At 48.2% G+C, this 24,148-nt stretch overlaps 1 protein-coding gene across 1 annotated transcript in view; it reads right to left on the bottom strand.

Annotated features, from left to right (window-relative positions):
* Positions 1-939: 939 nt before the first annotated feature.
* Positions 940-24,148, bottom strand: part of LOC142485594 (uncharacterized) — a 28,846-nt gene continuing 5,637 nt past the window's right edge. The window contains exons 2-3 of the mRNA XM_075584472.1: positions 18,079-18,263; positions 940-3,247 (exon numbers count right to left, since the gene is read on the bottom strand). Coding sequence (XP_075440587.1) covers positions 1,314-3,140 — 1,827 coding nt within the window. The 5' untranslated portion in view covers positions 3,141-3,247; positions 18,079-18,263 and the 3' untranslated portion in view covers positions 940-1,313. The remainder of the gene's footprint in view (positions 3,248-18,078; positions 18,264-24,148) is intronic.

Below are 24,148 nucleotides of genomic sequence, written 5' to 3' on the forward strand. Positions count from 1 at the left end.
ATGACAACACACTCACTCTTTCTAAAGGGAGACAGACACAGAAAGGGGGGCGAGGGGGAGGGAGTCAGACACAGAATGGGGGGGGGGGGAGAGACAGACACAGAATGGGGAGAGAGGCACACACAGCATGGGGAGAGAGACATGCACACAGCATAGGGAGACACGCACACAGCATGGGGAGAGAGACACACAGCAGCATGGGGAGAGACACAGAATGGGGGGGTGGAGGGAGAGACACAGAATGGGGGGTGGAGGGAGAGACAGAGAATGGAGGGGGAGAGACACAGAATGGGTGGAGAGACACAGAGAATGGGGGGAAGATAGAGAGAATGGGGGGAGAGACACAGTGAATGGGGGGAGAGAGACACAGAATGACAGGCACTCTGACCATAGGTTTTGGCATCAGATTCCCATATGAACACCTTCCTCAGCCTTGCAATGTGTTTGTGGGGAGGTAACGCCAGCGCATGTGTAACAGGAATCTCTGCCACAGAGGTGTACAAGTGTCACCATCAATGGGAAAGGTCCTTGTGTGAGGTGGCACCTCTTGTTACATCATTACTGCATGTCATTAATAAAGGGACACTCAACCCCCTCAGGTGCATTTTCAGGTCTACGTGTAACCTGTGAAATAGATGGTCAGCCCTTGCTGCTCTCTAGAGATATTAAAGGAACATGACATACAGCATATAAAGGCGGCTGCATTAATGTCCCTCACTTGGGACGTTAGTCTGTGTGTCTGTCCTCCACCTCAGTATTCAAATGACGTTCTTGGACATTTGGTCGCGGCCGTTTCGCCGCGACTCACCCCACCGCCGGCCACTTTGCTGCTAAGGTTTGTGCCTAAACCCCTACCATAAAACCCATATATCATAAGTTCCCCTTACCCTAATACCCCCCACCCTAACTGCTAAAACCATTTAAATGAACCCCCTAAACAGTAATAATATTAACATTAGAAGCGGCTGGTGGCGGAGGGTCCGTCTGCAGCCTAAAGCCGGCGGCCAGCTGGTCGCGGCAAAACTATTCTGATACAAAGTTAAGTGTGACTACATACCGCTTCAGCTTAATGGGAAAGGTACATTTTATTAGAACCAACAGCATAGAAATATAAAACATTATTAAGAACAACATTTTTCTTTAAATAAAACTACAATAAGAATGATACAAATAACCTGCATTTAAAACATAACTTTTTATCCTTTTAAAATGCTTGTTTTATGCATCATAAACTAGTCGCTTCTCATTGTGATTTAGCGTAACACAGATACACGTGCGCACTTATATGTGAGCGTCTTAGTCGCTGGTTATCCCTAAACATGCCTGGCTTTAGAGATAGGTCTCTCACTTGTGTGTGTCCTCTTGTGTTTCCTCAGGCTGGATAAGTCACTAAATCCCTTCCCACATTCCCCACATACATGCGGTCTCTCCCCTGTGTGTGTCCTCTTGTGTTTCCTCAGGCTGGGTAAGTCACTAAAACCCTTCCCACAATCCCAACATACACACGGTCTCTTCCCTGTGTGTGTCTTCTTGTGTGTGTTCAGGTTGTATAAGACACTAAATCCCTTCCCACATTCCCCACATACATGCGGTCTCTCCCCTGTGTGTGTCCTCTTGTGTCTGATCAGAGGGGATAAGTCACTAAATCCCTTCCCACATTCCCCACATACATGCGGTCTCTCCCCTGTGTGTGTCCTCTTGTGTATGTCCAAGTGGGATAACTGTCTAAATCCCTTCCCACATTCCAAACATACATGCGGTCTCTCCCCTGTGTGTATGTTCCTGTGTATGTCTAGTTGGGATAACCGAATAAATCCCTTCCCACATTCCCCACATACATGCGGTCTCTCCCCTGTGTGTGTCCTCTTGTGTCTGTTCAGGCTGGATAAGTCACTAAATCCCTTCCCACATTCCCCACATACACACGGTCTCTCCCCTGTGTGTGTCTTCTTGTGTGTGTTCAGGTTGTATAAGACACTAAATCCCTTCCCACATTCCCCACATACATACGGTCTCTCTCCTGTGTGTGTCCTCTTGTGTGTGTTCAGGTTGTATAAGACACTAAATCCCTTCCCACATTCCCCACATACACACGGTCTCTCCCCTGTGTGCTTCTTCTTGTGTGTATTCAGGTTGTATAAGACACTAAATCCCTTCCCACATTCCCCACATACATACGGTCTCTCTCCTGTGTGTGTCCTCATGTGTCTGATCAGAGGGGATAAGTCACTAAATCCCTTCCCACATTCCCCACATACATGCGGTCTCTCCCCTGTGTGTGTCCTCTTGTGTATGTCCAAGTGGGATAACTGTCTAAATCCCTTCCCACATTCCCCACATACATGCGGTCTCTCCCCTGTGTGTGTCCTCTTGTGTATATTCAGGTGGGATAATTCACTAAATCCCTTCCCACATTCCCCACATACATGCGGTTTCTCCCCTGTGTGTGTCCTCGTGTGTGTGTTCAGGGTGGATAACAAACTGAATCCCTTCCCACACTCCCCACATACATGAGATCTCTCCCCAGTGTATGTCCTCTTGTGTCTCCTCAGGCTGGATAAATGACTAAATCCCTTCCCACATAAATGTGGTCTCTCCCCTGTGTGTGTACTCTTGTGTATGTTCAGGCTGGATAAGTCACTAAATCCCTTCCCACATTCCTCACAAATATGCGGTTTCTCCCCTGTGTGTGTCCTCTTGTGTTTCCTCAGGCTGGATAAGTCACTAAATCCCTTCCCACATTCATAAGGTCTCTCCCCTGTGTGTGTCCTCTTGTGTGTGTTCAGGTTGTATAAGAAACTAAATCCCTTCCCACATTCCCCACATACATGCGGTCTCTCCCCTGTGTGTGTCCTCTTGTGTTTCCTCAGGCTAGATAAATGACTAAATCTCTTCCCACATTCCCCACATACATGCGGTCTCTCTCTGGTCTCTGTTCTCTTCTGTGCGTTCTGGTCTGATAACCATGTCAGACTCTTCCTACTTTCTCCAAGATCTTTTCCTGAGGCAGCTGCTAATATATATATTTTGGAATGAGAAGAAGTTACATTGTTTATTAATTGACTTGACTGGTTGAAAGATGCATTTTCTGCCATATTTATTGGAATGTTGCAAGATTGTTCTGTCCTCATCTTTTCCATATACTCATTTGGGTGTTTGAACTTCAGATGTTTGAGGAGGTAATCCTGAGTGCTAAAAGCAACCTTCCAGTGTTGGCATGGGTGGATTATTGGAGCGTGTCTTTGTACTAGACGAGACAAAAAAAATACATCATTTGAAAATTGGGTGAAATTAGGCATTAGTTATCAAAAAAATTGTGTGCGCGCGCCAAGCACACACATTTTAAGTGAAACTTCGGTGTCCTTTTTACAGAAATTGTATTTGTGATGGGGATGTTTTTATTTAAAATCCATACACAATTTCAGTGAGAAAATGCATTATTTTTGGCGCAGAAAAGCTGATTCATTGCATGGTAATAAGGTACTTCTTTTATGGGCGGTAATATGGCATTTTTGGTTACTGTATTAGAATACAGGAAGTAAAGATATTTTGAAGGAACTCAAAGATGTTAGAATAGAATGAAATCTGTTACTTACCTCCCAGGCTGAAAAGTCATTAAGTTGGTCAAAGAGGACATTTTATGAGAAAGCAAACAAGCCAGATACCTTATCAGCAAATAAATTGAGGAACAAACGGTCAAATTATGGTATACAGGCTATCAAATTGAAGTCACGCACAGTGACTTCGAACCCCAAATTAACTGTGGAGGAATTCAAACAATATTATGAGGGTCTATATTAGCGGTGCGCAAACTGTAAGGCGCGCCCCCTTGGGGGGTGCAAGATTATGTAGGGGGGGCGCGGGCTGCTTGCAGGGAAACCTGGGGGCAGGCAGAGCTGTGCATGGGCGGCCAGAAGCTCTGTGCTGCTGCTTCTATGTGTCTGTGTCTTGCAGAGGGGGTGGGGCTTCTCTCTGCACACAGACAGCCCCTCCTTCTCTTCCTGTCTGCTTCCCGCACCAGTTTTCAGCAGCATGGGGGGTTGGGGGATCGGAGCATGTCGCCCCCCCCAGGTGAAAGGAAAGTGTGTGTTGGGGGGGGGGGGATTGTGTGTGTGTGTGTGTGTGTATGTGGGGGGGGAATTTTGTGTTTGTGTGGGGGGATTGTGTGTATGTGTGAGGGGGGGGTTGTGTGTGTGTGTGTGGGGGGGGGGGATTGTGTGTGTGTGGGGGGGATTGTGTGTGTGTGTGGGGGGGTGGGGGGGATTGAGTGTGTGTGGGGGAGGTGGGGGGGATTGAGTGTGTGTGGGGGGTGGGGGGGATTGAGTGTGTGTGTGGGGGGGATTGAGTGTGTGTGTGGAGGGGGGATTGAATGTATGTGTGTGGGGGGGATTGAGTGTGTGTGGGGGTGGGGAGGGGATTGTGTGTGTGTGTGTGGGGGGATTGTGTGTGTGTGTGGGGGGGGGTTGAGTGTTTGTGTGTGTGGGGGGGATTGAGTGTGGGGGGGGGATTGAGTGTGTGTGTGGGGGATTGAGTGTGTGTGTGGGGGGGATTGAGTGTGTGTGTGGGGATTGAGTGTGTGGGGGGATTGTGTGTGTGTGTGGGGGGGGATTGAGTGTGTGTGTGTGGGAATTGAGTGTGTGTGTGTGTGTGTGTGGGGTATGAGTGTATGTGTGTGGTGGGGGGAATTGAGTGTATGTGGTGAGTGTGAGTGTGTGGGGGGATTGTGTGTGTGTGTGGATTGAGTGTGTGTGGATTGAGTGTGTGTGTGTGTGGGGGGATTGAGTGTGTGTGGGGATTGTGTGTGTGGGGGGGGATTGAGTGTGTGTGGGGGGGGGGGACCGAGTGTGTGTGTGTGTGGGATTGAGTGTGTGTGTGTGGGGGGGGATTGAGTGTGTGTGTGTGTGTGTGTGTGGGGGGGGGGTGTTGCATGTGTGTGGGGGGGTTGAGTGTGTGTGTGTGGGGATTGAGTGTGTGTGTGGGGGGGGGGGTTTGAGTGTGTGTGTGTGGTGGGGGGGATTGAGTGTGTGTGGTGAGTGTGAGTGTGTGTGGGGGGGAGTGTGTGTGTGTGTGGCTTGAGTGTGTGTGTGTGTGGGGATTGTGTGTGGGGATTGTGTGTGTGGGGGGATTGAGTGTGTGTGTGTGTGGGGGGGAATTGAGTGTGTGTGTGTGGGGGGGATTGAGTGTGTGTGTGTGTGTGTGTGTGGGGGGGGGGGGGGATTGTGTGTGTGTGGGGGGGGGATTGAGTGTTTGTGTGTGTGTGGGGGATTGAGTGTGGGGGGGGGATTGAGTGTGTGTGTGTGGGGGATTGAGTGTGTGTGTGTGGCGGCCACGTGATGGTGTGTGCGCGCACGCGCAGGGGCTTCAGAGATACTGGGAGGAGCACGCCCGAGCACGGTGAAGTCAAACGCCACTCCATCCGGTGTCTGCCCTGCAATAGTGCTGTGGTCCTGCTCTCCTCTGCTTGCAACCTGCTTCACTGAGATCCTCTGCAAATGATAGGGTCGGCTGCCACTATATCACTCATACTATGAATGTACAGAAATAATAAAAAATAAGTGAAAACACAACATTGAAAACGGAAAAAAATAAATAATACTGTAGGTAGGAGTGTGGATGACAATGGGGATAGCAAGACAAAGAGCAGGGAGGGGAAGGAAAACAAAAAAGTGGGGGGTAGAGGGAAGGGAGGTAGCAAAGAGGTGGATGAATGCCCCCCAAAAGTATTGCCTTTGTGCACGTACGCTCTCCCAAGCTTGGCGCTTGGGGAGACAAACAAAATTGACTTTGAAGTGTGCTCAGCAGCAGTCAATGCGCACACACACACAGCCACACATAAACACACACAAAAATAGCCCCGATCCACGCTTGCAAAATGATGCAGGACACCCTGTGCTCATGCTTGGAGAGTTGGTGATGTCACCGCTCTCAGCGGCAGCGTGGACGCAGCCTAATTTTGCAAGTGCGAGCTGTTGAAATATGTAAATATTTAGACATATTTGGATTTATATTGTATACCGTTTAATAAAGGTTTTTTTTTTTTTTTTCAATGTGATTTTGATTACATCAGGCAGGGGGGGGCCCCGAGAAATTGTATGGATGAAAAGGGGGGCTCGGCATAAAAAGTTTGCTCACCCCTGGTCTATATAATGGGGAAAAGGTGAGCCGTAATAACAGCAAAAGTCAAGCTCTGAAAGAGTTTCTAGCAGACTAACATTTAGTAAACTAGGAAAGAAAGGATCCCTTTGTGTGGCACTAGAGAGACACCTTAAATTAAAATATTACATCTTTATTAGGATTAACTAAAAATATAACTGTTTGGACACCACAAATATTGAACAAAACACAGATAAAAACAATTAAAAATAAACCGAAGAGGTGTGGGTAAGTGTAGCTAATCTAACTAGTTGTGCAATGGTTTATAATATAACAGACAACTAGATAATCTGTACACTTAATATCAAGATGGTATTTGACAATGTAACCATCCACTATCCTTAAGTAAATGACTCGCAGGATATTGCAGCAATACCTGATAGCTAGTAGGTAAATGAAGCTCGTTAATTGATGTCTAGGGTGTAGCCCGTGATGTAAGGAGGAACCCTGTAGAGCAGGCCTGCACAATTTGTAAAGCGAGAAGGGCCGAACTACTCCAAGGAAAACAGATTTGGGCCGCACGGGTAAAATCATCATCATCATCATCATCATTTATTATATCTCCCCCAGCACCTCTCATCATCATCATCCTCATATCTCCTCCAGCACCCCTCATCAACCTCCCCCAGCACCCCTCATCATCCTCATATATCTGCCCCAGCACCCCTCATCTTCATATATCTTCCCCAGCACCCGTCATCATCCTCATATATATCCCCCAGCACCCCTCATCCTCATATTTCCCCCTGCACCCCTCATCATCAACCTTTGTGAGACTCACCCTCTCTCACACCACATCTCTCTCCCCCTCACCCATACACAATACTCCCCCTCCACATGACACAATACCCCCCTGCAGACCACAAACATCCCACCCCCCTGCAGACCACACAGATCCCACCCCCTGCACATCAACCCCCCTGCACCTCACCTTCCCCCCATCCACTGCACCTCACCTTCCCCCCCACCTCACCTTCCCTCCCCCTCCACTGCACCTCACTCCCTCTCCCCTGCATCTCATTTTTGCAACCATTTTTGGTTACTGTATTAGAATACAGGAAGTAAAGATATTTTGAAGGAACTCAAAGATGTTAGAATAGAATGAAATCTGTTTCTTACCTCCCAGGCTGAAAAGTCATTAAGTTGGTCAAAAAGGACATTTTATGAGAAAGCAAACAAGCCAGATACCTTATCAGCAAATAAATTGAGGAACAAACGGTCGAATTATGGTATACAGGCTATCAAATTGAAGTCACGCACAGTGACTTCGAACCCCAAATTAACTGTGGAGGAATTCAAACAATATTATGAGGGTCTATATTAGCGGTGCGCAAACTGTAAGGCGTGCCCCCTTGGGGGGGTGCAAGATTATGTAGGGGGGGCGCGGGCTGCTTGCAGGGAAACCTGGGGGCAGGCAGAGCTGTGCATGGGCGGGCAGAGCTTTGCATGGGCGGCCAGAAGCTCTGTGCTGCTGCTTCTATGTGTCTGTGTCTTGCAGAGGGGGTGGGGTTTCTCTCTGCACACAGACAGCCCCTCCTTCTCTTCCTGTCTGCTTCCCGCACCAGTTTTCAGCAGCATGGGGGGTTGGGGGATCGAAGCATGTCGCCCCCCCCCAGGTGAAAGGAAAGTGTGTGTGTGTGTTGGGGGGGGGGGGGGGATTGTGTGTGTGTGTGTTGGGGGGGGGGGGGGGGGGATTGTGTGTGTGTGTGTTGGGGGGGGGGGGATTGTGTGTGTGTGTGTGGGGGGGGGGGGGGAATTTTGTGTTTGTGTGGGGGGATTGTGTGTATGTGTGAGGGGGGGGGGTTGTGTGTGTGTGTGTGGGGGGGTGGGGGGGATTGAGTGTGTGTGTGGGGTGGGGTGGGGAGGGGGGATTGAGTGTGTGTGGGGGAGGTGGGGGGGATTGAGTGTGTGTGGGGGGTGGGGGGGATTGAGTGTGTGTGTGTGGGGGATTGAGTGTGTGTGTGGAGGGGGGATTGAATGTATGTGTGTGGGGGGGGATTGAGTGTGTGTGGGGGTGGGGAGGGGATTGTGTGTGTGTGTGGGGGGGGATTGAGTGTGGGGGGGGGATTGAGTGTGTGTGTGGGGGATTGAGTGTGTGTGGGGGGGGGATTGAGTGTGTGTGTGGGGATTGAGTGTGTGGGGGGATTGTGTGTGTGTGTGGGGGGGGATTGAGTGTGTGTGTGTGTGGGGATTGAGTGTGTGTGTGTGGGGGGGTTTGAGTGTATGTGTGTGGTGGGGGGGATTGAGTGTATATGGTGATTGTGAGTGTGTGGGGGGATTGTGTGTGTGTGTGTGTGGATTGAGTGTGTGTGGATTGAGTGTGTGTGTGTGGGGGGGGATTGAGTGTGTGTGTGGGGATTGTGTGTGGGGATTGTGTGTGTGTGGGGGGATTGAGTGTGTGTGTGTGGGGGGATTGAGTGTGTGTGTGGGGGGGGATCGAGTGTGTGTGTGGGGGGGGATCAAGTGTGTGTGTGTGTGGGATTGAGTGTGTGTGTGGGGGGGGGATTGAGTGTGTGTGTGTGTGTGGGGGGGTTGCGTGTGTGTGGGGGGAGGGGTTGAGTGTGTGTGTGTGGGGATTGAGTGTGTGTGTGTGGGGGGGGGGGTTTGAGTGTGTGTGTGTGGTGGGGGGGATTGAGTTTATGTGGTGAGTGTGAGTGTGTGTGGGGGGGAGTGTGTGTGTGTGTGGCTTGAGTGTGTGTGTGTGTGGGGATTGAGTGTGTGTGTGGGGATTGTGTGTGTGGGGGGATTGAGTGTGTGTGTGTGTGTGGGGGGGAATTGAGTGTGTGTGTGGGGGGGATTGAGTGTGTGTGGGGGTGGGGAGGGGATTGTGTGTGTGTGTGTGTGTGGGGGGGGGGGATTGTGTGTGTGTGTGGGGGGGGATTGAGTGTTTGTGTGTGTGTTGGGGATTGAGTGTGGGGGGGGGGGGGATTGAGTGTGTGTGTGTGGGGGATTGAGTGTGTGTGTGTGGCGGCCACGTGATGGTGTGTGCGCGCACGCGCAGGGGCTTCAGAGATACTGGGAGGAGCACGCCCGAGCACGGTGAAGTCAAACGCCACTCCATCCGGTGTCTGCCCTGCAATAGTGCTGTGGTCCTGCTCTCCTCTGCTTGCAACCTGCTTCACTGAGATCCTCTGCAAATGATAGGGTCGGCTGCCACTATATCACTCATACTATGAATGTACAGAAATAATAAAAAAATAAGTGAAAACACAACATTGAAAACGGAAAAAAATAAATAATACTGTAGGTAGGAGTGTGGATGACAATGGGGATAGCAAGACAAAGAGCAGGGAGGGGAAGGAAAACAAAAAAGTGGGGGGTAGAGGGAAGGGAGGTAGCAAAGAGGTGGATGAATGCCCCCCAAAAGTATTGCCTTTGTGCACGTACGCTCTCCCAAGCTTGGCGCTTGGGGAGACAAACAAAATTGACTTTGAAGTGTGCTCAGCAGCAGTCAATGCGCACACACACACAGCCACACATAAACACACACAAAAATAGCCCCGATCCACGCTTGCAAAATGATGCAGGACACCCTGTGCTCATGCTTGGAGAGTTGGTGATGTCACCGCTCTCAGCGGCAGCGTGGATGCAGCCTAATTTTGCAAGTGCGAGCTGTTGAAATATGTAAATATTTAGACATATTTGGATTTATATTGTATACCGTTTAATAAAGGTTTTTTTTTTTTTTTTCAATGTGATTTTGATTACATCAGGCAGGGGGGGGCCCCGAGAAATTGTATGGATGAAAAGGGGGGCTCGGCATAAAAAGTTTGCTCACCCCTGGTCTATATAATGGGGAAAAGGTGAGCCGTAATAACAGCAAAAGTCAAGCTCTGAAAGAGTTTCTAGCAGACTAACATTTAGTAAACTAGGAAAGAAAGGATCCCTTTGTGTGGCACTAGAGAGACACCTTAAATTAAAATATTACATCTTTATTAGGATTAACTAAAAATATAACTGTTTGGACACCACAAATATTGAACAAAACACAGATAAAAACAATTAAAAATAAACCGAAGAGGTGTGGGTAAGTGTAGCTAATCTAACTAGTTGTGCAATGGTTTATAATATAACAGACAACTAGATAATCTGTACACTTAATATCAAGATGGTATTTGACAATGTAACCATCCACTATCCTTAAGTAAATGACTCGCAGGATATTGCAGCAATACCTGATAGCTAGTAGGTAAATGAAGCTCGTTAATTGATGTCTAGGGTGTAGCCCGTGATGTAAGGAGGAACCCTGTAGAGCAGGCCTGCACAATTTGTAAAGCGAGAAGGGCCGAACTACTCCAAGGAAAACAGATTTGGGCCGCACGGGTAAAATCATCATCATCATCATCATCATTTATTATATCTCCCCCAGCACCTCTCATCATCATCATCCTCATATCTCCTCCAGCACCCCTCATCAACCTCCCCCAGCACCCCTCATCATCCTCATATATCTGCCCCAGCACCCCTCATCTTCATATATCTTCCCCAGCACCCGTCATCATCCTCATATATATCCCCCAGCACCCCTCATCCTCATATTTCCCCCTGCACCCCTCATCATCAACCTTTGTGAGACTCACCCTCTCTCACACCACATCTCTCTCCCCCTCACCCATACACAATACTCCCCCTCCACATGACACAATACCCCCCTGCAGACCACAAACATCCCACCCCCCTGCAGACCACACAGATCCCACCCCCTGCACATCAACCCCCCTGCACCTCACCTTCCCCCCATCCACTGCACCTCACCTTCCCCCCCACCTCACCTTCCCTCCCCCTCCCCTGCACCTCACTCCCTCTCCCCTGCATCTCATTTTTGCAACCATTTTTGGTTACTGTATTAGAATACAGGAAGTAAAGATATTTTGAAGGAACTCAAAGATGTTAGAATAGAATGAAATCTGTTTCTTACCTCCCAGGCTGAAAAGTCATTAAGTTGGTCAAAAAGGACATTTTATGAGAAAGCAAACAAGCCAGATACCTTATCAGCAAATAAATTGAGGAACAAACGGTCGAATTATGGTATACAGGCTATCAAATTGAAGTCACGCACAGTGACTTCGAACCCCAAATTAACTGTGGAGGAATTCAAACAATATTATGAGGGTCTATATTAGCGGTGCGCAAACTGTAAGGCGTGCCCCCTTGGGGGGGTGCAAGATTATGTAGGGGGGGCGCGGGCTGCTTGCAGGGAAACCTGGGGCAGGCAGAGCTGTGCATGGGCGGGCAGAGCTTTGCATGGGCGGCCAGAAGCTCTGTGCTGCTGCTTCTATGTGTCTGTGTCTTGCAGAGGGGGTGGGGCTTCTCTCTGCACACAGACAGCCCCTCCTTCTCTTCCTGTCTGCTTCCCGCACCAGTTTTCAGCAGCATGGGGGGTTGGGGGATCGAAGCATGTCGCCCCCCCCCAGGTGAAAGGAAAGTGTGTGTGTGTGTTGGGGGGGGGGGGATTGTGTGTGTGTGTGTGTGGGGGGGGGGGGGAATTTTGTGTTTGTGTGGGGGGATTGTGTGTATGTGTGAGGGGGGGGGGTTGTGTGTGTGTGTGTGGGGGGGGGGGATTGTGTGTGTGTGGGGGGGATTGTGTGTATGTGTGGGGGGTGTGGGGGGGATTGAGTGTGTGTGTGGGGTGGGGTGGGGAGGGGGGATTGAGTGTGTGTGGGGGAGGTGGGGGGGATTGAGTGTGTGTGGGGGGTGGGGGGGATTGAGTGTTTGTGTGTGGGGGATTGAGTGTGTGTGTGGAAGGGGGATTGAATGTATGTGTGTGGGGGGGGATTGAGTGTGTGTGGGGGTGGGGAGGGGATTGTGTGTGGGGGTGGGGGGGGATTGTGTGTGTGTGTGGGGGGGATTGAGTGTGGGGGGGGGGATTGAGTGTGTGTGGGGGGGATTGAGTGTGTGTGGGGGGGGATTGAGTGTGTGTGTGGGGATTGAGTGTGTGGGGGGATTGTGTGTGTGTGTGGGGGGGGATTGAGTGTGTGTGTGTGTGGGGATTGAGTGTGTGTGTGTGGGGGGGTTTGAGTGTATGTGTGTGGTGGGGGGGATTGAGTGTATATGGTGATTGTGAGTGTGTGGGGGGATTGTGTGTGTGTGTGTGTGTGTGGATTGAGTGTGTGTGGATTGAGTGTGTGTGTGTGGGGGGGGATTGAGTGTGTGTGTGGGGATTGTGTGTGGGGATTGTGTGTGTGTGGGGGGATTGAGTGTGTGTGTGTGGGGGGATTGAGTGTGTGTGTGGGGGGGGATCGAGTGTGTGTGTGGGGGGGGATCAAGTGTGTGTGTGTGTGTGGGATTGAGTGTGTGTGTGTGGGGGGGGATTGAGTGTGTGTGTGTGTGTGGGGGGGGTTGCGTGTGTGTGGGGGGAGGGGTTGAGTGTGTGTGTGTGGGGATTGAGTGTGTGTGTGTGGGGGGGGGGTTTGAGTGTGTGTGTGTGGTGGGGGGGATTGAGTGTATGTGGTGAGTGTGAGTGTGTGTGGGGGGGAGTGTGTGTGTGTGTGGCTTGAGTGTGTGTGTGTGTGGGGATTGAGTGTGTGTGTGGGGATTGTGTGTGTGGGGGGATTGAGTGTGTGTGTGTGTGTGGGGGGGAATTGAGTGTGTGTGTGGGGGGGATTGAGTGTGTGTGGGGGTGGGGAGGGGATTGTGTGTGTGTGTGTGTGTGGGGGGGGGGGGGATTGTGTGTGTGTGTGTGTGGGGGATTGAGTGTGGGGGGGGGATTGAGTGTGTGTGTGTGGGGGATTGAGTGTGTGTGTGTGGCGGCCACGTGATGGTGTGTGCGCGCACGCGCAGGGGCTTCAGAGATACTGGGAGGAGCACGCCCGAGCACGGTGAAGTCAAACGCCACTCCATCCGGTGTCTGCCCTGCAATAGCGCTGTGGTCCTGCTCTCCTCTGCTTGCAACCTGCTTCACTGAGATCCTCTGCAAGTGAAAGGTTAGGCTGCCACTATATCACTCATACTATGAATGTACAGAAATAATAAAAAAAATAAGTGAAAACACAACATTGAAAACGGAAAAAAATAAATAATACTGTAGGTAGGAGTGTGGATGACAATGGGGATAGCAAGACAAAGAGCAGGGAGGGGAAGGAAAACAAAAAAGTGGGGGGTAGAGGGAAGGGAGGTAGCAAAGAGGTGGATGAATGCCCCCCAAAAGTATTGCCTTTGTGCACGTACGCTCTCCCAAGCTTGGCGCTTGGGGAGACAAACAAAATTGACTTTGAAGTGTGCTCAGCAGCAGTCAATGCGCACACACACACAGCCACACATAAACACACACAAAAATAGCCCCGATCCACGCTTGCAAAATGATGCAGGACACCCTGTGCTCATGCTTGGAGAGTTGGTGATGTCACCGCTCTCAGCGGCAGCGTGGACGCAGCCTAATTTTGCAAGCGCGAGCTGTTGAAATATGTAAATATTTAGACATATTTGGATTTATATTGTATACCGTTTAATAAAGGTTTTTTTTTTTTTTTTTCAATGTGATTTTGATTACATCAGGCAGGGGGGGCCCCGAGAAATTGTATGGATGAAAAGGGGGGCTCGGCATAAAAAGTTTGCTCACCCCTGGTCTATATAATGGGGAAAAGGTGAGCCGTAATAACAGCAAAAGTCAAGCTCTGAAAGAGTTTCTAGCAGACTAACATTTAGTAAACTAGGAAAGAAAGGATCCCTTTGTGTGGTACTAGAGAGACACCTTAAATTAAAATATTACATCTTTATTAGGATTAACTAAAAATATAACTGTTTGGACACCACAAATATTGAACAAAACACAGATAAAAACAATTAAAAATAAACCGAAGAGGTGTGGGTAAGTGTAGCTAATCTAACTAGTTGTGCAATGGTTTATAATATAACAGACAACTAGATAATCTGTACACTTAATATCAAGATGGTATTTGACAATGTAACCATCCACTATCCTTAAGTAAATGACTCGCAGGATATTGCAGCAATACCTGATAGCTAGTAGGTAAATGAAGCTCGTTAATTGATGTCTAGGGTGTAGCCCGTGATGTAAGGAGGAACCCTGTAGAGCAGGCCTGCACAATTTGTAAAGCGAGAAGGGCCGAACTACTCCAAGGAAAACAGATTTGGGCCACACGGGTAAAATCATCATCATCATCATCATCATCATCATTTATTATATCTCCCCCAGCACCTCTCATCATCATCATCCTCATATCTCCTCCAGCACCCCTCATCAACCTCCCCCAGCACCCCTCATCATCCTCATATATCTGCCCCAGCACCCCTCATCTTCATATATCTTCCCCAGCACCCGTCATCATCCTCATATATATCCCCCAGCACCCCTCATCATCAACCTTTGTGAGACTCACCCTCTCTCACACCACATCTCTCTCCCCCTCACCCATACACAATACTCCCCCTCCACATGACACAATACCCCCCTGCAGACCACAAACATCCCACCCCCCTGAAGACCACACAGATCCCACCCCCTGCACATCAACACCCCTGCACCTCACCTTCCCCCCATCCACTGCACCTCACCTTCCCCCCCACCTCACCTTCCCTCCCCCTCCCCTGCACCTCACCCCCTCCCCTGCATCTCACCTTACTCTCCCCCTCCCCTGCATCTCACCTTACTCTCCCGCCTCACGTGCATCTCACCTTCCCCCTCTCCTGCATCCCACCCCCCCCTCCCCTGCATCTCACCTTACTCTCCCTCCCCTGCATCTCAACTTCCCCCCTCCCCTGCATCTCACCTTCCCCCCCTCCCCTGCATCTCACCTTTCCCCCCTCACCTGCATCACACCTTCCCCCTCCCCTTCATCACAGCTTTCCCCCCTCCCCTTCATCACAGCTTCCCCCCCTCCCTGCATCACAGCTTCCCCCTCTCCCCTGCATCTCACTTTACTCTCCCCTCTCACCTGCATCTCACCTTCCCCCAATCCCATGCATCTCACCTTACTCTCCCCCCTCACCTCACGGCGGCAGAGCAGGCAGGACAAGCATGCTCGCAAGCAGCGGGCACAGGAAGTGCCACACGCATAAAGCGTGCAGTCCTGAGAGCAGGCTCGAGGAGGAGGTGGAGAGTGGGCTCGCGGGCGGGGTGAAAGCGGGCTCACGGGGGGGTGAAAGCGGGGGAGGGGGAATGTGTGCTCGTGGGGGGGAGATCAGGCTTGTGAGGGAGGACGGGAAAAGCCACCGCGGGCCGCACAATGAGTGCAGGCAGGCCGCATGCGGCCCGCGTGTTGTGCAGGCCTGCTGTAGAGGGACCCCTTACCACCAAACTGCTTGTATTTACAGCTGTTTGGTCAGACTAAGTACACAGTGTGCTGCCCTGCAAAAAGCAACAGAGCAGCCACATAGGTACTACTGAGGTACTACGCTAGAATGAGATGACATTGAGAGCTAAACTAATCAGGTATAGCATAACCTGGGGTCAGAGTGCTGTTGCTGCCCACGGAGCCAGTCTACGAAGCACTTGGACCAGGAGCGAGCCCACACCTCTCCGATGAGCCGACGTCACGAAGGAGGTGACGTCAGACGTTCCCTACGTACGTTTCACCGTTCGTGGCTTCATCGGGGACGGGTTCCAAGGGCCCGCTCCAGTATGACGCGCTAACGCGCTCCCCTCCCTTGAGGTGCTGACGCTCTCCCCCTCTCACTCCCCCCCCCCCGAGCCCGCTCCTGAGACGCAAACGTGCTTCCCTCTCCGAGCCCACTCAACCACCAGTAGTTACAGCACTAAGGCACTAATGCGCTCCCCCCCATCATCAAAGCTGAGGCCTGCCGCCGTCGCTTCTTCCCCCGACGCCGCTTCTTTCGCCGCCGCAGCCGCCACAAGGGAGCTGGGGGACATGAAGGGAGCTGGGGGACATGAAGGGTGCTGGGGGACATGAAGGGTGCTGGGGGATATGAAGGGTGCTGGGGGACATGAAGGGTGCTGGGGGAGATGAAGGGAGCTGGGGGACATGAAGGCAGATGAGGGGAGATGAAGGCAGATGAAGGGTGCTGGGCGAGATGAAGGATGCTGGGCGAGATGAAGGGTGCTGGGTGAGATGAAGGTTGCTGGGGGAGATGAAGGGTGCTGGGGGAGATCACAGTGTATCACTACTGACAGCCCTACCTATATTTTTAACGTTTGAATGATCACATGATGAGGTCACATGAACATTCACAGAAGTACATTTACGGTGCTCCAACATCGCTCTCAACACGTGATGTTGGAGCTGTGTTGTTTGGAAGCAAGCAACGTTCATATGAGTTTAGAAACAGGGAATCCCCCATTCACTCGGCAATTCAGCCCATATCACTGATTATAGGGATATTGATTCTCTGTTCCACTGTTATCTCATTACTACTGTCACTAGTCACAGGGACTCCCAGTACTTGTTGAGAGCGATGTTGGAGCTCTGCTACTTGCAAGCAAGTGGCGTTTATATGATAGCCTTATATTAAGGGAATCCCACAATGAAATGGCAATTCAATGTTAAACGCTTCTGCTTGCTCTCATGGTCTGCAGTAACATACAGTGCCTTACACAATTTGTGTGTGTTGTCATTCCTCCTTGGTGCTATATATATGAACTACAATTTGCTAACTGTTTGAACCTGTCATCACTATAATTAGGCAGGAGGTACATCTAGCGATTAACGCTCACAGTTCAGGCAGCTAGTGATTTTGTGCACTATAAGATTAGTCTTGCTTGGGTCTAAACCATCTGCTCAACGTGTTTTAATATTTTACTCACTTTTTATTTTTCACTTTTCACCTTGGTTTTCACTATAGCATGTTAGAAAATTAAAAATGTTTATTGTGATGTGCACCGTAAATGTACTTCTGTGAATGTTCATGTGACCTCATCATGTGATCATTCAAACGTTAAAAATATTGACTTCAGTACATAGGTAGCACTCACTTAGTGTTATTTAACACTAGTTATTTGTACTCAATTGTGGAATTGATAGTGAGCAGTGTGCAATACCTTGTGTTGCAGCCCTACCTATATACTAAACAAATCGGAACATTAGATGAGACAAATCGGAACATTATATAGAAATAACTATAAATATAAAAATAAATATTTATAGTTATTTCTATATAATGTTCCGATTTGTTTTAGCTAATGTTCCGATTTGTTTAGTATATAAGTAGGACTGTCAGTAGTGATACACTGAGCCCGTTAGACTCATTTTCGTGCCGTGACGTTATTGATCCCCTCCCCTTTTAGGGACTATTTAAGTTAGAGTCACTGCCATGTATCCCAACACCCCTGAAGAAGTCCATACCTTGGATGAAACGCGTAGGGTTATCTACTTGCGCTTAGACCTTGTGTAGCAGTCAGTGCCTCTTACGGACTCTCTGCTGTGACACCAGCTGCTTTGCTATAACGCTCTCCTGCTTGGATATCTTCCGCTGTGCTGATCTTCACGGAGCCAGATGATCCTCCCCTTACTGTTGGAGATTGAGGGAGCCGGTTTGTGACGTCAGACGCCGATCGAATGCGGAAGTGGAGAGCGTGGAACAGCTGGCTGGAGTCTTTCACACAGCGTTTGAACCCAGAGTGGTTAAATTGCTTTTGTTTGTCCTGGAGGATGTGAGTGTGTTGGAGCCTCCTTGCTCGAATATATTTTATAATTAAACTGTGTTGCACTATATTCTTTCTTTTTTTCTTTACATATGCTGCCCATTTGAGATTCCTTGTGATTTTTCCACCTTAGAGAGGAAGTCTTGTGCTTTGTGTCCTCCCCCAGACGTTACTTTGAGTGATTGTGAAATCTCTCACACCAGCTGCATCTCCTCTTGGTGATATTTATTTGTTTTGTTTTATTTTATGTATTTTTAAGGTTTGCGCTTACTTTCCTTGCACCATAGATCTATCACTATTTGCAATTTAACACCAGAAATAAGACAATAGAGATTTAAAAACTACGTAACACACATATTCCTGATTACCTTGTGCTGGCGCGTTACTTTTCCATAGCGCACCCCCTTGATACCAAGCTGTTTCCCATATTCATCACCAAACCAGGAGCTCTATGTGTAGGGGGAGGTCTGTGCAGGTTCTGTAGTAGATTTTCCTGTGGTACTGCAACGCCACAAGGTTCTGTTCTTTCTCGTTTCTCACACAATTTACAAACCTAAAATTGGGAAAGTTAGTGAGGTCTCAAAGTAATGTATATTTTATAAAGGAAGAGCTGAAAAAAGATACAAGTTGTTAATAATGTGACTTGTCTTTTCTTTCTTCTCTACAGTTTTGAGAACAGAAGTTAATGGAGAGCAATGTATATACGATGGCTCACATGTATGTACCCACAGTTTGATTGGAATGGGAGCCACAGGACACACCAGTGACTACACTGGCGACACACTTTATTCGAGCTTGGCTAGTCCCACGAATTCGGGTATACCCGGGTGTATTGAGGTTTGTGACTGTTTTCTGCCCGAGTGCATTGAGGTATTTTCCAGCCAGGGATTGAAGCATTTTATTCCCGCTGGCTGCAATACTGCACAGTATATATATATATACTGCATTACAATTCATGAATTTATGCCATCTGGTAGACACGCGAAGCATTGCAGCCTATTAAATCCTAATCATTATCATTTAACAGATCAGCCGCCCGTCAGCCAGGCATGAACCCAGGCTGGGAAGGCAAACGCAACGGGGCTTGTCAGAGGTGAGGAGCGGCGCATTCCAGGTATCTGCCAGGTACATACTGGGTATTTGCTCGAATAAAGTGTGTCGGTGCAGTACTTTCTTATTACTTAAAAAATAAATAAAAACACAGTTTTAATTAAAAAGTCCCCGACAAGATGAAACAAGTGACACAAAGGTGAGTTTTCTTCCGGTGCAACTAAACAGAAAGTGGGGTTGATGTAACAAGGTGTTGTAGCAGGAATATGTTCCATTAGCAACCTGAGCGTATAACATGCCCTGGACTGATTTGGAAACTGGACTATAGAAAAAGCCTTGAGCCTCAGTCTAATGCGGTAACAATGTCGGTTTGGGTTTGAACCCCCCCCCCCCCCCCCATGCACATCCCATCGCTCCACATAAACCACAGATCGCGGACCCATGCATGCGCCCCCAGGCAGTCAGACAAGCCTGCAGCAGTGACCACTGGGGCCGTAGCCTAAGGCTGAGCTCACACTGCCTGCTACGGCCGCGCTCTCCCATGCGCGCCTCTGCCGCGGGTTCCTGCAGCCCAGAAATCTGTGCTCAAGCTGCAGGAGTAGAGTCATGGCAGATAGTTGCGGGTGCCGTGCCCCGTTCCCCCCCATTTTTATTATTATACTCTGTTGACCTGTGTGCGGAGAGCGGGGACCGGAGGGGGGGGGGGGGGAGGGGGTGTAAACAAACATAAAAGAAAAGCATAATTGTGTGTGTGTGTGTGTGTGTGTGTGTGGCTGGAGCAGGGAGCTGCCGAGTCTCTGTTCACTTTCAGCAGCCAATGCATTGATTGGCTGCTGAAACTGACGTCACGCTGCTGCAGCCAGAGATCAGTTTCAAAAGACTCCTGCGACTGCAGCAGCGTTGATGCCGTACTTTGCAGCCAATGGTAGTTTCAATACTGAACATTACCATTGGCCTCCAGGAGTCTGTGACGAACGCGCAAGCGTGCGCACGTCGTGTAGTGTGCTGTGTGAGCGGGGCCTAAGGCTACATACGGGAAGCAATGGTGCTGAACAAGGCTGTGAGCAGAAGACAGGAGTGAGGGGAGAGGTGCAAAGAGCTGCTGTGATCACATGCTCATTCCCATTTACTTGAGTGGTTGTTAAAGTGCAATTGAGGCTATTGCACTTTAGTGAATCTAGTGTTTGGGAAACAGAGGAGGCAAAGTGGATAAGGAAAAATAACCCCCTGCAGATCAGTACCTGGGAGGCAAATAAAGGGTGTGGGAGGAAGGGGGATACAGAACACAAACAGCAATAGATACACAGTAAGAGAAACCATGTGAGACGGGTAACTCTTCTCTTGAGGGGTATTGAGGAAATAATTTGACAAGCTGTTTGGGGGATAAATAAAATGAATATTTCTCTTCAGTAGTTTCGGGAGGTTTTGCAAGGGTTTGGAAAGACAATAAGTGATGGTAATGGTCACAGAGTAATAGTCTGGAGAATATAGATGTGACATTAGCTGCCCAGTAAACTAGGTAAAGTAGTGTAGGTGACAGCAACCAAAGTTATCCATAATGTCAACAGCTGCCTCTGGTTAAATAAGGCTTTGAAAAGTGTGGCTCTGCATTCCTAAGGCCCAGGCCATGGTTAGTGCTTGCTTAAGCGTGCTCTCGCTTGCTGATGCTTGCCACTGAGCCCCTACAGCCGCAATTAAAGCGGCTTTAGTAGGGGCTCGCGCATGCTTTCCGTTGCTTGCTGAGGCGCGCTTGAACAGAGCTAACAGTGAAATTTTAAATTCACGCGCTGACTCCACTCACGTGACACCTCAGCATCTAATGAAAGGACGAGCAGGGAAATGTGAACGGGGTACTTATTGTCTGGCGCCAGCGGAGTGAGTGAGTGTGTGTGTGTGTGGATGTGCGGTGATGTGCCCCCTTCTGCCCGATCCCTGTGGCTGTCATCCTGCGGGAGATGAAAGGGCTTGCGCCGCTGGGGGGAGGGGGGAGTGGGTGATGTGTCCCCCTTCTGCCCCAATCACCGTAGCTGCCTCCCTGCCCGCACGGGAGATGGAGGGGGGTTGCGCGGCCACCAGGGGGGGGGGGGGGTGAGGAAGGGGTTGTGTCCCGGAGCAGTGGTGGCAGCAAGGTGGTGTGTGTGTGTGCATGTGTGTGCATTTGTGTATGTGTGCATGTGTGTGTGTGTGTGTGTGTGTGTGTGCGTGTGCATGTGTGTGTGTATGTGTGCGTGTGTGTGTGTATGTGTCTGTGTGGTGTGTGCATGTGTGCATGTATGTGTGTGTGTGTGTGTATGTGTACCAGTGTGTATGTGTCTGTGTGGTGTGTGCGTGTGTGTGCATGTGTGCATGTATGTGTGTGTGTACCAGTGTGTATGTGTCTGTGGGTGTGTGATGTGTGTGCATGTATGTGTGTGTACCAGTGTGTATGTGTCTGTGTGGTGTGTGATGTTTGTACGTGTGCGTGTGTGCGCGAATATATTTATCAAAGTTGCACAATGTTAATAAATAATTTATTCTCACATGTCTTTTTTTTAATTTTTAAAATATTATTTAATACACACACACACACACACACACACGCACGCACGCACGCACGCACACACACACACACACGTTCCCCAGTGACACAAAAAACAGACCACTTCAAAGTGACACACAAACACACTGACGGCTACCAAGTGACACACACACAGTGATACCCACCTCCCGAGCGCGCTTGCTGTCTCCTCTGCCAGGACAGCAAAAAGCTCCTGGTAGAGCGAGTGGCAGCAAGCAAGAGCGAGCAGCAGCACCTAAGCGCTTACTATGTCCGAGGCCTAAGACGGGGAAAGACTTGTGTGGGGTGGGAGGAAAAGGAGCGCTTAGGATAGCTAGCAAGGAGAAAAGGCTGATTGTACAATCTCTTATGGGTTTGTAATCTCAGGATTTATTTAGACTGAAGCAGAGTAGGAAAATGGTATTTAAAGGGGCAGTCCCTCCTAGGAATAACGTGACCCAACAACAATGGCATATTTAATAGGTTAAATGTAGAGATTTCTTGTCCAGGGTAGGAAGGGAGCGACGATATCAGGGATACACCGAAAAAATAAAAAATATATAATAGTGCAGTATATCAAAACAGCTTGGATAGCAGGAAAACTTGGCTCTTTAGAAATGACTACTTACAGCAGGTCAGATAAAAAACAGCATTGTCTACACCACTGGTAGAGATGGGTCGTAATCTTCTAAACCAGGACAGGTTTTCAGCAGGGCGTATATTCAGATCAGCTCTCAGACAGGAGATGGTGTATGATGAATGTCATGCAAAACAAGGGCAGACCATGGTACAGATCGATATAAAATTTATATTGGGAAAAACAATAAAAGGCATAGGAATCGTACTCACAATAAGTACATTAGACATGTACACATAACATTTTCTTTGAGGCAGGGAGGTGCCGGACCCGTGTGGTACAACTCAGCTGCTCTTCTCCACTACTCGCATCAGACCGTGTGGAAGCTGGCGTCTGACGTCACATCTGGTACGGGGGTGACGACGTCCGGTCCGGTCGAGGAGCTCTGGAGGCGGGCAGTGAGGGAACTCGGCACTTCAGGAGCCTTCAGTTCAAAGGCAGCTGCAACTGTGACTGGCTCTACGCGTTTCGCTGTCAATGACAGCTTCCTCAGGAGCACAAATGAATACCCCTAGTGGGTTCTTGGACAATATATATAGGGTGTACCCTTAATTAGTTCAATCAATCAATTAATTAAATACATACCGGTTCTCCGAATTTTAACGGACATAACTCAGTGGTCAAAAAAACGACGCAACATGATATTTATTTATTACATTAGTAAAAAAACTTAATATTCAAAAGTAAAAATGTATAAGAAAATATATAAAATGAGACAAAACTTTTAAGATCATGTAGCTCATGATAAAACGGGAGAGAGAAAAAAAGAAGAATAAAAATGTGCATTAGTATTAGCACGTTTAAAATAATAAATACAAACACAATCTGCTAATACAATAAATTAAAAGACTTAAATATACAAATATCTCAGTATATAAAAGAAATCAACAAGAACCTTATCCTATTGGAGTGGCATAGTAAGGAGACCAATCTGAGCAAGGATAGTTATGAAAGAAAAGGTGCCAACTCAAAGTCAGCATTGAGACCATTGGGTATTAAGGTGTTAAGTCTGTGTATCCAATACATCTCACGCTTACTCAGATCTATATCCCTACTACGGCCTCTCCAATGTTGCAACACATTTTCTATAACAGTAAATTTTAAACCTTTGATGTTTGAATTATGACACTTGGCAAAATGTTTAGAAACACTTTGTGTCAGTATGCCTCTTCTAATATTACTTAAGTGTTCTAAAATACGTGTTCGGATTGCTCTTTTTGTTTTTCCCACGTATTGTAGTCCACACGGGCACTCTAATAGGTATATAACATATTCTGTATAGCAGTTAGTATATTGTTTAATTTGAAAATTTTCTTTACTCTTATTACACACAAAATTCTTTTTATCTGTTTGTTTGTGTTCACATGCCTTGCATGTTGAACAACCAAAAAAAACCACAATGTTTTGAAGCCATCCTTTATTTTTTATATTTACTTTTTTCAAAGCACTGGGAGCAACAATGTTTTTTAAATTTGGGGCTTTTTTAAAGATTATTTTAGGATGTTCTGGAAGAGAGCTATGTAGAATTGGGTCTCTTTTTAAAACATGCCAGTGCTTTCGAATGATTTTTGTAATATTATTAGATTCTTTATTAAAAGTAGTCAAAAAAGCTGGATCAAATTAATTTTTGCTGTTTTTTATTAGTGTTGCATCCTTAGGTTCCAAGAGATCTTCTCTATTTAGTATTTTAGCTTTATTAAATGCTAAGTCTAGGATTTCTTTCTTGTAATTTTTTTGAATAAAACGTGACTCAAGTGTTTTACACTGTTCCTTAAAGACTGTTTCTTCTGTACAGTTTCTCCGCATTCTTCTATATTGGCTATAGGGCACATTATCCATCCACTGATGGTGATGGCAACTAGAACGTAGGATATAATTATTGCTATCCACATTTTTAAAATAAGATTTTGTTTTAAGATGCCCCTCTTCAACATATATCACTAGATCTAAGTAATTTATAGATGTTTTACTTGTATTTGAAGTGAATTTCAGGTTCATCATATTATTGTTTAGATCCGCAATATATTGTTCACCTTGCCAAATCATAATGATATCATCAATGTAGCGCCGCCATAGGACAACAACCCCCCCCCCCCCCCAGCATGCCATTGGGCCAGATGTTCTTTTCCTCCCAAAAACCCATAAAAAGGTTTGCATAACTGGGGGCGAATCTCGTTCCCATGGCGGTGCCACATTTCTGAATATAAAAGGTGTC

Source organism: Ascaphus truei, unplaced genomic scaffold (genome assembly GCF_040206685.1).
Source record: "Ascaphus truei isolate aAscTru1 unplaced genomic scaffold, aAscTru1.hap1 HAP1_SCAFFOLD_612, whole genome shotgun sequence".
NCBI lineage: Eukaryota > Metazoa > Chordata > Amphibia > Anura > Ascaphidae > Ascaphus > Ascaphus truei.